General features: G+C 50.6%; 1 protein-coding gene across 2 annotated transcripts in view; it reads left to right on the top strand.

Annotated features, from left to right (window-relative positions):
* Positions 1-12117, top strand: part of GRIN2D (glutamate ionotropic receptor NMDA type subunit 2D) — a 45297-nt gene that overhangs the window by 18690 nt on the left and 14490 nt on the right. For both annotated transcript variants that reach the window (XM_036311567.1, XM_036311565.1), the window contains 2 exons: positions 81-310; positions 2969-3129. In XM_036311567.1, coding sequence (XP_036167460.1) covers positions 81-310; positions 2969-3129 — 391 coding nt within the window. The remainder of the gene's footprint in view (positions 1-80; positions 311-2968; positions 3130-12117) is intronic.

Genomic DNA, 12117 nt, shown 5'->3' with positions numbered 1-12117 from the left:
TGTAGTTCTTTCTGCTCCCTCATGGAGCCGAAGGGATTTGGGGTCCATGTTCCCTCCTCCCCCCTCCTGGCCCCCTGCAGGCCCTGGTGGCTCAACCTTCACCATTGGAAAATCCATCTGGCTGCTCTGGGCCCTGGTGTTCAATAACTCAGTGCCTGTGGAGAACCCCCGGGGCACTACCAGCAAAATCATGGTGCTGGTGTGGGCCTTCTTCGCCGTCATCTTCCTCGCCAGCTACACAGCCAACCTGGCCGCCTTCATGATCCAGGAGGAGTACGTGGACACCGTGTCTGGGCTCAGTGACCGGAAGGTGTGTGTGTGTTTGGGGAGCGGGGAGTTGGCTGGGGTCGGAGGTCACAGAACTTGTCAGGTGGTTGGGCAGAGGGGGATTCCTGGGGGGGGGGGGGGGGGTTCTCCTCCCAGAAAGAGGTCCAAAATGGTAGAGTTCTGGAGCCCGAAATGAACTGTTTAAATATTCCCAGGGGAAGAGTGCTGCCAAATGTTCCAGGGGCAGAAGTGCCCAATGGGATAGTCTAGACTACTGTTCCCCTCAAACTCTGATGAAGAACTAATTTTTGAAATTTCTAACCCAGTGGAGACCAGTGCTTTTATGAAATACAATCGAAATGCATTACTAGAAAAGTGAAATTTGAAAATGGAGACATGCAGAGTTAAATTGCTCTAAAGGCTGACTCTCGATTTCTGTACTTGCCGCATCGGCGGTCACTGTTCACTGGGTGTCAGGACCCCTTAGAACAGCGGTTCTCAACCTGTGGGTCGCGACCCCTTTGGGGGTCCAACGACCCTTTCACGGGGGTCGCCTAAGACCATCGGAAAACACACATATAATTGCATATTGTTTTTGTGATTAATCACTATGCTTTCATTATGTTCAATTTGCAACAATGAAATTGGGGGTCACCACAACATGAGGAACTGTATTAAAGGGTCGCGGCATTAGGAAGGTTGAGAAACGCCGCCTTAGAAGGTTGAGCAATCCATTCAATGGATGGCCACCAGCAATTTGTTTAATGCAATTGAATAGAAGAGAAAATATATCTGACTGCATCTTACGAAATAAGGATGAGTATGGCTTAGGAAATGTTTGTCTAGTCACATACACACTTGACCCTGAGCCAGCACACACCTGTCTGGCTATGTCTGTTGCTAAAACAGTGAACTATGTCTGAACAGATCGGTAAATAACAGCTGCCCGGCTCCCCTCCTCCCCGTGCCAGCCCCTGCCCCTGGGACTTCCCATGGACCCAGCAAGTTAAGGGTTAATGCCTGGTATATCAGGGACCTCTGGGGCCCTTCTTGAAACTCTGCAGTCTGTCTTTTTTGACTGGACCGTGACCAGGCCCTGCTGGGTGTTAAGTTAATTTTAATATTACTGATTATGTGTATATGTAATTCGTGCACGGGTGGGGTCCCTAGGCCTGGCCAGCGATCAGGGCCGGCTGGGGCCTTCCTTCCCCTGCGGGCTCCTGGCTGGGGTCTGCCAGCCCGGGGGTAGGGACCGTGGGAGGTTGGCCAGCCACGGGGAGGGGCTAGGGGAGGTTGGCCAGCCGCGGATGTTGGCTGTGAGAGCGCGCTGACCACCACGGGGCAGCTCCTGCATTGAGCATCTGCCCCCTGGTGGTCAGTGTGTGTCATAGCAACCGGTCATTCTGGTTGTTCTGGCATTCCAGTCGCTTAGGCCCGTGGTCGGCAAACCGTGGCTCGAGAGTCACATGTGGCTCTTGGGCCCCTTGAGTGTGGCTCTTCCACAAAATACCACGTGCGGGCGCACGTACAGTGCGACGGAAACTTCGTGGCCCATGCGCAGAAGTCGGTTTTCGGCCTGGGCGAGTCTATTTTGAAGAAGTACTGTTGGTATTTGGCTCTGTTGACTAATGAGTTTGCTGACCACTGGCTTAGGCTTTTATATATAGGTATAGGTATGGGTATGGGTATGGGTATGGGTATGGGTATGGGTTTGGGTTTGGGTTTGGGTTTGGGTATGGGTATGGGTATGGGTATAGGTATAGGTATAGGTATAGGTATAGGTATAGGTATAGGTATAGGTTTAGGTTATATTTTAGGGTATAGTATAGGTTTAGGTAAGGTTTCGGTATAGGTTAGGTATAGGTCTAGGTTATAGGTCATAAGGTATTAGGTATAGGTTTTAGGTTATAGGTTATGTATGGTATCGGTATAGGTTAGGTTTAGGTTTAGGTATAGGTATAGGTTTAGGTATAGGTATAGGTTTAGGTATGGTTCTAGGTATAGGTGTAGGTTAGGTTTAGGTTTAGGTTTAGTATAGGTTATAGGTATTCGGTTTAGTCTAGGTATAGTATAGGTATAGGTTAGGAATAGGATAGGTTTAGGTTTAGGTTTAGGTTGGTTTAGGTTAGGTATAGGTTTTTTAGGTATGGTATAGGTATAGGTATAGGTTTAGGTATAGGTATAGGTATAGGTTTAGGTATAGGTATAGGTTTAGGTATAGGTATAGGTTTAGGTATAGGTATAGGTTTAGGTATAGGTATAGGTATAGGTATAGGTATAGGTTTAGGTATAGGTATAGGTTTAGGTATAGGTATAGGTTTAGGTTTAGGTATAGGTATAGGTATAGGTATAGGTATAGGTATAGGTATAGGTATAGGTATAGGTATAGGTTTAGGTATAGGTATAGGTTTAGGTATAGGTTTAGTTATAGGTATAGGTATAGGTTTAGGTTTAGGTTTAGGTATAGGTATAGGTATAGGTATAGGTATAGGTATAGGTATAGGTATAGGTATAGGTATAGGTATAGGTATATACCTGCAAATGTATAGATATCTGTGGGTGGGCAGTAGTGTTTCCTGCTATAGGCCACTGTGAGCAAGTTTGAGGAACACTTTTGCATTGGGGCGGACATCTGGATGCAGTACATCCTCACCCCGACGGCCCCAAGGGGGCGCCCTAGTAACTCTCCATTCTGCCCTAGTTCCAGCGGCCCCAGGAGCAGTACCCGCCCCTGAAGTTCGGGACGGTGCCCAACGGGTCCACGGAGAAGAACATCCGCAGCAACTACCCCGACATGCACAGCTACATGGTGCGCTACAACCAGCCCCGCGTGGAGGAAGCGCTCACGCACCTCAAGGCAGGGTCAGCGCAGACTCGAGCGGGAGGGGGCGGGTTGGGCCGGGCGCCCTGCGGATGCTCCGAGATGGTGAGGGGTGAGGGGTGATTTATTGGCATTAGAGGTCAATGCGGGGTGGGTCAGCTTGGAGGGCAGAGGGCACTGAGAGTGGGAGTGAACTCCCAGAAATAGGGTCCTTGTGATGGTTTTCGGGGATCCAGTTCAAATCCTGGATTTGTCTCTTCTTGGCTGTGTGTCCTTGGGCAAGTCACTCAACCTCTCTGAGCCTCAGTTTCCGCCCCTGTAAAATGAGGATAACAGGAGGACCTACCTCGTAAGGTTGTTATAAGAACTGCTGTGGTTATTGTCTTTAATTAACATATTATTTTGTTATTATCGTTAGTTAATCCATGCAAAACTGAGCAGAGCCTGGCGTGCTGTAGGTGTTTGCTGCTATCATCATCATCGCTATCATCATCATCATCATCATCATCATCAGAACTAAACTCAATGGAATGAATATTTGTATTGTTATTTTGTAAATTTATTTATTTTAACTTCAGTTTCCCCCCAAAAATGGGGGTAACGTTAAGTTCTGGCCCCAGAGTACAGTCCAGGTTGAGCACAGTAACTCTCTCCCTGTCCCTCCTTTACTTAATCTCTCAGCACGTATCTTCTTTCTTTTTTTTTTTTTTATTTTATTTTTTTTTAAATATATATTTTATTGATTTTTTACAGAGAGGAAGAAAGAGGGATAGAGAGTTAGAAACATCCATGAGAGAGAAACATCCATCAGCTGCTTCCTGCACGCCCCCTACTGGGGATGTGCCTGCAACCCAGGTACATGCCCTTGACCGGAATCGAACCTGGGACCCTTGAGTCCGCAGGCCGACGCTCTATCCACTGAGCCAAACCGGTTAGGGCTGCATTTTCTTTCTTAGTCCTTATTCTACACCAGGCAGTGGACAATTAGGCCACAGTTCCTGCCCTCCGGGAGCTTAGGGTCTAGATCAGTGACGGCGAACCTTCTGAGCTCGGCGTGTCAGCATTTTGAAAAACCCTAACTTAACTCTGGTGCCGTGTCACATATAGAAATGTTTTGATCTTTGCAACCACAGTAAAACAAAGACTTCTATTTTTGATATTTGTTTTATATATTTAAATGCCATTTAACAAAGAAAAATCAACCAAAAAAATGAGTTCGCATGTCACCTCTGACACGCGTGTCATAGGTTCGCCATCACTGGTCTAGAAGTAGGAAATGAACTATAAACATGCAAGCAGAAAAATCAGCAAGGTGGTTTTAGAAAGTCATGGTAAGCTGGAGCATGACTGAGCTGGGATATGGTCACCAGAGTGTTCAGGGTGGGCCTCTCGGAGGAGGCGACTTGAGCAGAGAGAGTCCTGAAGGAAGTGAGGGAGCTAGGCAGAGGGAACAGGGCATTTCCAGGGGCCGAGCTGGGAGTGGCCTTGGCGTTTTGGAGGATCAGTAAAAGACTAACATGGCTGAATTATGGAGAGCTAAGGTTAGAGGGCAGATGAGAGGAAGACATGGGGTGTGACCCCTTGAGTCAGAGGTCATGGTTGTGTTTTATTCAAAGGGCAGTGAGAAGCCATGGGGAGGGGGACTTTGAAGAGAAGAGAGGTGTGATTTGATTTGTCTGTAAATGCCCCCTCTGGCTGCCATGTGGAGAATGGATGGAGGGGGGCCTCAGTGGGACCAGTGGGACCAGCTATCATGTCTTTTAGAGCAGCGGACGCCATCCTTTTGGACCTCACGGACCACCGGTTGGCAACCACTGGTCTAGAGCACCTTTCCCCAAGGCCCACCCTCTGCTCACCCTCCAGCAGCCACTCCTAACCAGATCCTATTTACTCCTGTTTTGATTAGAATTGCTGGGCTGCAAGATAAGAAACCCGATCAGTTTGGTCTCTGTAAAGTGAATGGGTTTGCGTAAGGATCCAGCAGCGTCTCTTTGCACTAGTTGCAGAAAGTGAAGCCGGGCGGCATGGCTCCGTGGTTGAGCGTCCACCTATGAACCAGGAGGTCACAGTTCGATTCCCAGTCAGGCACCTGCTCCATCCCCAGGGAGGGGCATGCAGGAGGCAACAGGTTGATGATTCTCTCTCATCATTGATGTTTCTCTCTCTCTCTCCCTCTCCCTTCCTCTCTGAAATCAATAGAATATTAAAAAGAAAGAAAGAAAGTACAGCTAGGCTTAGAATGAATGTGAAAGTCATTCATTCATTTTTAAAATAGTTAAGATTACCAGGCACAGTTCTGCACTGGATAACGGTGGTCAACGAAATAGTTACATTTCTTGGATCTGTTAGGGATGCTTAAACAGACGGGGGGGGGGGGGGGGGGGTTGTTTGCTTGCTTGTTTTTAATCTCTCACAAGAAGCCCAGGGCTTGTGTGATAGCTCAGAGATGCCATCAACAACCCAAACTTTGTTACGTCAACCTTGGCGACAGCCCTTCCTGCTCCTTTTGGTTGCCTCGTGACCACAACATGGCCGCTGCCCCTCCGAAGCATATCTTGGTTCCAGGCAAGAAGGAGGAGGAAGAGTAAAAGAGAGGAGGATTTTCTCCCGGCAGATTTCGCCTTTATTTGGGGAAAAGTATGCTTTTCGCAGGGACTTCTGGCTGTGTCTCAGAAGTCATCAGATGCCTACTCCTAGCTGCAAGGGAGGCTGGCCAATTATGTGAGCCTTCCAGCCTCCGTTGCGGAAAATGGCCAAGAAAGAGGTCGTAAGTAGAGATTACGGCAGCCAAGCCATCAGCCAGGGCCATGCCCTCGTGCGATTTGTATTTTGCCACCCAGCAGCTTCTCTCCGGCATCTTGTCCTCTCTTGCAATTTGGGGGGGGGGGATGTGTTACATGGTCCCTTGTCTTCCATCTCTCTGCTTCCCCTGCAAGGCCCCCCTTTCTGATACTGTGAACTTCAGCACTTTCTCATCGGCCACCTCATTTCTCTCTCATTTCCTGTGACTACTGTTTTCTCTGCCCAACTTCAACCCCTTCACGGGGTTGCCACTTTCTCCTCGACCCTCTCCCTTGAAGCACCATAACGCGAGCTGGTTTGTAACAGGCTTTTCTTCTTCTTCTTTTTAAAAAAATATATTTTATTGATTTTTTACAGAGAGGAAGGGAGAGGGATAGAGAGTTAGAAACATCGATGAGAGAGAAACATCGATCAGCTGCCTCCTGCACATCCCCACTGAGGATGTGCCCGCAACCCAGGGCATGTGCCCTTGACTGGAATCGAACCCGGGACCCTTCAGTCCGCAGGCTAAGGCTCTATCCACTGAGCCAAACCGGTTAGGGCGCCCTCAAAATTCTTAAGAGAAAAGCACGCCTCATGCCACAGAACCATCTCCCAAGAGCACACATGCAGGCTCACATACTGTAAGTCGAACTATTTAAACTTTATAAACCAAGCTTGCAAACCATTCCACTTGTTGGATCCTCCTGCCTTGACAAATATGCCCTAACAAACAGAACGGCCCGTAAGTCCAAGTTTAGGATTCCCAGAGTTCCATGACGGACCCTGGCTCCTTGTCTTCCCGCCCACATCCCTTCTCTTGCCGGTTCCAGCTGCCTCGCTTGGCTCGGGGCCCCGGACCACTCGCTCGGGCCGCTGGCGTGGACTCACCTTCTCTGACTGACCTTCCCCCTCCCTCTTATAAGGACCCCAGAGATCAATTATATCGGGCCCACCTGGATAGTCCAGGCTCATCTCTGCATCCTAAAGTCCTTAATTTAATCACATCAGCATCCTCCTTCGAACTGTAACATAACGCACTCACCAGGTCCGGGCGTTAGGGTGTGGATATATTTTTTTTGGGTGTGGGGGAGCTATTATCCTACCGACCAGAGTTTCCTGGAGATTCAGGGAGGGCACAGCCCCTTGGCCCCAGCGACTCCGGCAGGGGGAGGTGAAGAGAAGAGTTCTCAAAAACATGGGTCCCAGCCCTAACCGGTTTGGCTCAGTGGATAGAGCGTAGGCCTACGGACTGAAGGGTCCCAGGTTCGATTCCGGTCAAGGGCACGTACCTTGGTTGCAGGCACATCCCCAATAGGGGGTGTGCAGGAGGCAGCTGGTCGATGCTTCTCTCTCATTGATGTTTCTAACCCTCTATCTCTCTCCCTTCCTCTCTGTAAGAAATCAATAAAATATATTTTAAAAAAACAAAAAAACATGGGTCCCCGAGCAGCACTGCCTGCTGGAGGTCTAGGGTGCATACTGAGTTTGGAGAATCATGAGCAGAGGTGTTAGGACACAGCACAGAACAGGAAAAATAGTTGCTTTTAAATTGTGCATTGATTCCTCCTTCTCCCTAGGGACCAGTTTCCACATCTTTCCGGATAATGCCGGGATTCCCGTGTCCCCCGAAGCCCGTGGGTTCCTAACGGTTTCCCAGGGTGCTTAACAGCCTGGTTTTAAAACCAGATGGTCCTGGGCTGGGATGGGCCATAACCCCTTCCTTGCCGTGGGGCAAGTTAAGTCAGTCCCCGAGCCTTCACGTTCGCCTCCGTACTATGGGGTCCCCAGCCCCACCGGGTCCCCACGTGGCCCTGGAGCGAGGCACCTCAGCAGCCAAGGCCCCTGCTGCTCTTCTCCGCCTCTTCCCCTCCCGGGGCCACTTGCTCTCGTCTCGGTCTCTCTGCACATACCGGCCCTTGGCGTCAGCCGAGCCCGCGGGTTCTGTACGGACCCCGCTTTCCATGCAGCCTTCTAGCTGCAAGGTCCAATCTGAGCCGATGCACGCCTATGGTCAATGTCACAGCCTGCGAGTGAGAGTCTGATTGGTCCAGCTGGGAGTCAGGCTCCATGCCAGGGCCAATCAGCGGCGGGCAGGGTGAGAGCTGGTCACGTGGTTCGCGGGCTGCCAGGTCCCTGCTCCCTGCAGGTTCTCAAAGGTGCCCTGGGGGCCTGCGGGCGAGGGACGCCTCGCTGGGCTTCCGGAACACCTTCTTCGAGTGGCCTCTTTAAAAATATATATATCTATATATATTTTTATTGATTTCAGAGAGGAAGGGAGAGGCAGAGAGAGATAAACATCCATGATGAGAGAGAATCATGGATCGGCTGCCTCCTGCACGCCCCACACTGGGGATCGAGCCCTGCAACCTGGGCATGTGCCCTTGACTGGAATTGAACCCGGGACCCTTCAGTCAGCAGGCCAACGCTCTATCCACTGAGCCAAGCCGGCTAGGGCCCTCCAGTGGCCTCTTGCTTCTGCTTGAGCTGAGAAACCCGGTGGCCCCCTCAGCGCCCTGCCCAGGGCTCCCCCGTCTGGACGACACCCAACACTTGCTTCTTGGTGAAAATAAGAAGGTGACAGATCTCTCCCCTCCGCCACCCCTTATTGATTCATTGCTGATGGTTCGATGCATTTCCTCCGGCAGCTTTTCCTGGAGCAGAGCTGGGGAGCTGCAGATTTAATTAAAAATTTTTCTAGGGTCCACAGCAGGAGAAACAGGCAATATTAGTTTTAACTGTGCGTCTTACTTGCCCCAGGATCTCCAATGTGTCACCATTTCTGCTTGTAATATAAACATTCATGGAAATGGTTCCCTTTTTTCTTTCTCTTTCTGTATTTTGAGTTTATGTTCTACTCAGAGCATCTCCCCTTCGGACTGACCCCATTCCAGGGGCTCCGTAGCCACATCTGGCTCATGGCTGTCACTCCCGACAATGTCTTCTTACTTCTTTTGCTATTTTCCTTCCCTTCCTCTATCTTCTTTTTCCTTTTTTTTTTTTTTTAATGTTTTCATTGATTTTTAGAGCGAGAAGAAGGGAGAGTGGAAGAAAGAAACATCGATGGGAAGAGAAGCATCAATTGGCTGCCTACTGGTGATCCCAAAACCCGGGCATGTGCCCTGACAGGGAATAGAACCAGGGAAAGCTTGGTTTATTGGGTCGATGCCCAACCACTGAGCCACACCAGCCAGGTCCCCCCCCCCGCCCCCCCGCATAATCTTCCCCCCTCCTCCCCTTTCTCTTACTTGTACTTCTTCCCCTTCTTCCCCACCTCCATCCCTTCCTTTGCTCGGCCTGATCCCCAGGTGTCATCTAAGTTTCCCTCACCTTAGGATCTAAAAAGCATTGACTCCACCCCACCATCCATCCCCCAAGAATTCTGCAAATGCCTGGCCTTTCCAGGGTCACCCTGGCTTCAAGCTCCTTTTTGCCGGATTTAACTCACTTTCTGAACCATCTCACCGGCCCAAGTATGTCTGCCCAGCTCCAGAGCCTCTTCACCAGAATGGAACCCACCCCTCCCTGGCCCTGCTGATGCCAGGCCCGCGCACACGTGCGTGCTGCACGGTGACTGGGCTGGCGGAGGGCTTCGGCGCCAGCACTGACCAGTAGACATGCAACGCCAGCTGCTTGTGGGTCTGCATTTGTTAGTAGCCACAGAAAAGGCATGAGGAGAAACAGATGAAATCCGTTTTAATAATACATTTTACTTAACCCGGTTATTCGAAATATCATTGTGACATGTAATCAGGAAAAAAATAGTTGAGACCTTTGATGTATTTTCCCCACATGCAGTCCGGCCTGCGTTTTATACCCACACACATCTCAGGTCAGACTTGCCACGGTTCAGGTGCTCAGAACAGCCACCGTGGCATGAAGCTACCGTAAGGGGCCGCCCGGGTATACAGCATGCAAATGCAAGAAGTTTCGCCCCGCCGGCATGGCTCAGTGGCTGAGCGTCAGCCTATGAACCAGGAGGTCATGGTTTGATTCCCCATCAGCGCACATGCCTGGGTTGTGGGCTCGATCCCCAGTGTGGGGCAGGCAGGAGGCAGCCGATCAATGATTCTCTCTCATCATTAATGTTTCTTTCTCTCTCTCTCTCTCTCTCTCTCTTCCTTCCTCTCTGAAATCAGTAAAAATATATTAAAGAATAAAGCAAATGCAAAAAGTTTCATAATGAACATAAAACAAAAAAGAGCTCTGGCCACACACCCCGCCCCTCTCCCTGGACGTTCCCACTTCCTTCCTCACCCCCAGATTCCTCCCAGCCATCCCGCTGACTCATCTCTCCCCTCTCCCCTTCTTCCCTGTTGTCCTCTTCTGCCCTCCCTCCAGGAAGGCCTCTGGGATTTCCAGATCCTCCCCCTCTCATCTCTCCTAGGCTCCGCCCACCTACGCCTACTTCCTGGCGCACAGTGCCCTTCCCCGGGAGGCAAGGGGCACTTCCTCTTTTACTTCTGCAGGCAGCCCTCCCTTCCCCTGGCCTCTGTGTCCTTACTTTCAGAGAGTGAGAATTCAGACCTGTGTGTGGGAGGGGGAATCCCATATCCCGAATCTACTTGGTTCCTGACTTGGGGAGAGCAGTTAACTGTGTGACCAGCAAAGGAGACCAACCCCATCTTAAAAAAAAATAAAAATGAATTCAAATCTATCCTGTCCTCGAGTTCAGAGAACAGGGGGATCCCTGTACTATTTCTTTTTCATCCAAATGTCAGCCCAACCCCAACTCTTAGTGAGTAAAAATAGCTTGAGACTTCATCATGTGTCTTTTTATATTTTACTAGAGGCCCAGTGCACAAATTCGTGCACTGGTGGGGTCCATTGGCCTGGCCTGTGGGGATTGGGCCGAAACATGCTCTCCGACATCCCCGAGGGGTCCCGGATTGCGAGAGGGCGGTTCTTGGGTGACACACCCCAGAATCAATCAGGCTCCCTCCTCTCTCTCTCTCTCTCTCTCTCTCTCTCTCTCTCTCTCTCTCTCTCTCTGCATCACCCGAGAACTGCAGCTGCCAAGTCACTGCAGCTCAGCAGCTCCTACGTTGAGCGTCTGCCCCCTGGTGGTCAGTGCATGTCATAGCTACCAGTCAGATGGTCAATCAGTCTGCTGGTCACTTAGGCTTTTATATATATACTAGAGGCCCAGCTCGTGAAATCGCATAGCCCTGCCCACCCACAGGCACCTCGCCACGCCCACCTCACCATGCCCACCCGCCTGCCGGTTGCCAGCCTTGCTGTGATTGGAGCCTGTGGGCCGCGGGGGGAGGGACGGAGAGGTGCTCCATGCACTTCATGGTGACCTGTCGTTTGGTTGTTACAGCGTTAGGGCCACTGGCTTTTTATAATATAGATAGATCTTTCTTTTAAAATATGTTTTTATTGATTTGAGAGTGAGAGAGAGAGAGAGAGGAAGGGGAAGGGAGAGAGATCAAGCCCATAATCCTGGCATGTGCCCCGACCATGTGCCCCCACTGGGAATTGAATCGGCGACCTCTCAGTGCATGGGCTGATGTGTGGCAACCCACTGAGCCACACTGGCCAGGGCATCTTTTATCTTTTCTTATTGAGATACAACACACAGATCCGAAGTGTGAAACTCTTTGATTGTCTATACACGCGTCATACCTCCATGGGGCCACCTAGATTCACTCAAAGCCCCCAGAAAGCTCCCCTCTGGGCCTCCAGTCACCACAGAGCCTCACTGTAAACTGGTTTTGCCTGGATTTGACTATCGATCCCACAAACAGGGTCCAGCAGGGCGTACAGCAGCCTGTGCGTCTGGCCTGTTCTGCCCCCCGCTACCGCCAAGTTGTTGGTCCATGGCCGTATCCCACTGAGCACAGCATTCACCCATTCTACTGTGGCTGGGCTTTGGGGCTGTCTCCAGCGCTGGGCCGTGATGCATACTCCACTACACACGTTTTTGCACCAGGACGTACATGTTCCCTTTTCTGGGGTAAATTCCCACGGGTGGAACCGCTGAGTCAGAGCGCGATGGACGCCTCGCTTCAAGAGATACTGCATTTTCCGAAGCGGTTGTGCCATGTCCACTCATCCGCCGTGCGGGAAGGTGCCGCTTGTCCCGGGTCCTTGCCAAGGCCTGTATCATTCCCAAACCTTTTAAATTCACAACAGCGCTTACTATCCATCAACACTCACTCAAGTTCATTACTTGCTTGCTCGGGCTACGGTAACAGAAATGCATTTTCGCCGCCGTTTGGAGGCTACAAGTCCTCCTGGCTCCC

Source organism: Myotis myotis, unplaced genomic scaffold, assembly GCF_014108235.1.
Source record: "Myotis myotis isolate mMyoMyo1 unplaced genomic scaffold, mMyoMyo1.p scaffold_m19_p_56, whole genome shotgun sequence".
Lineage (NCBI taxonomy): Eukaryota > Metazoa > Chordata > Mammalia > Chiroptera > Vespertilionidae > Myotis > Myotis myotis.
Note: the sequence above shows the minus strand (reverse complement) of the source record. Positions and strands in the feature narration are given on the sequence as shown.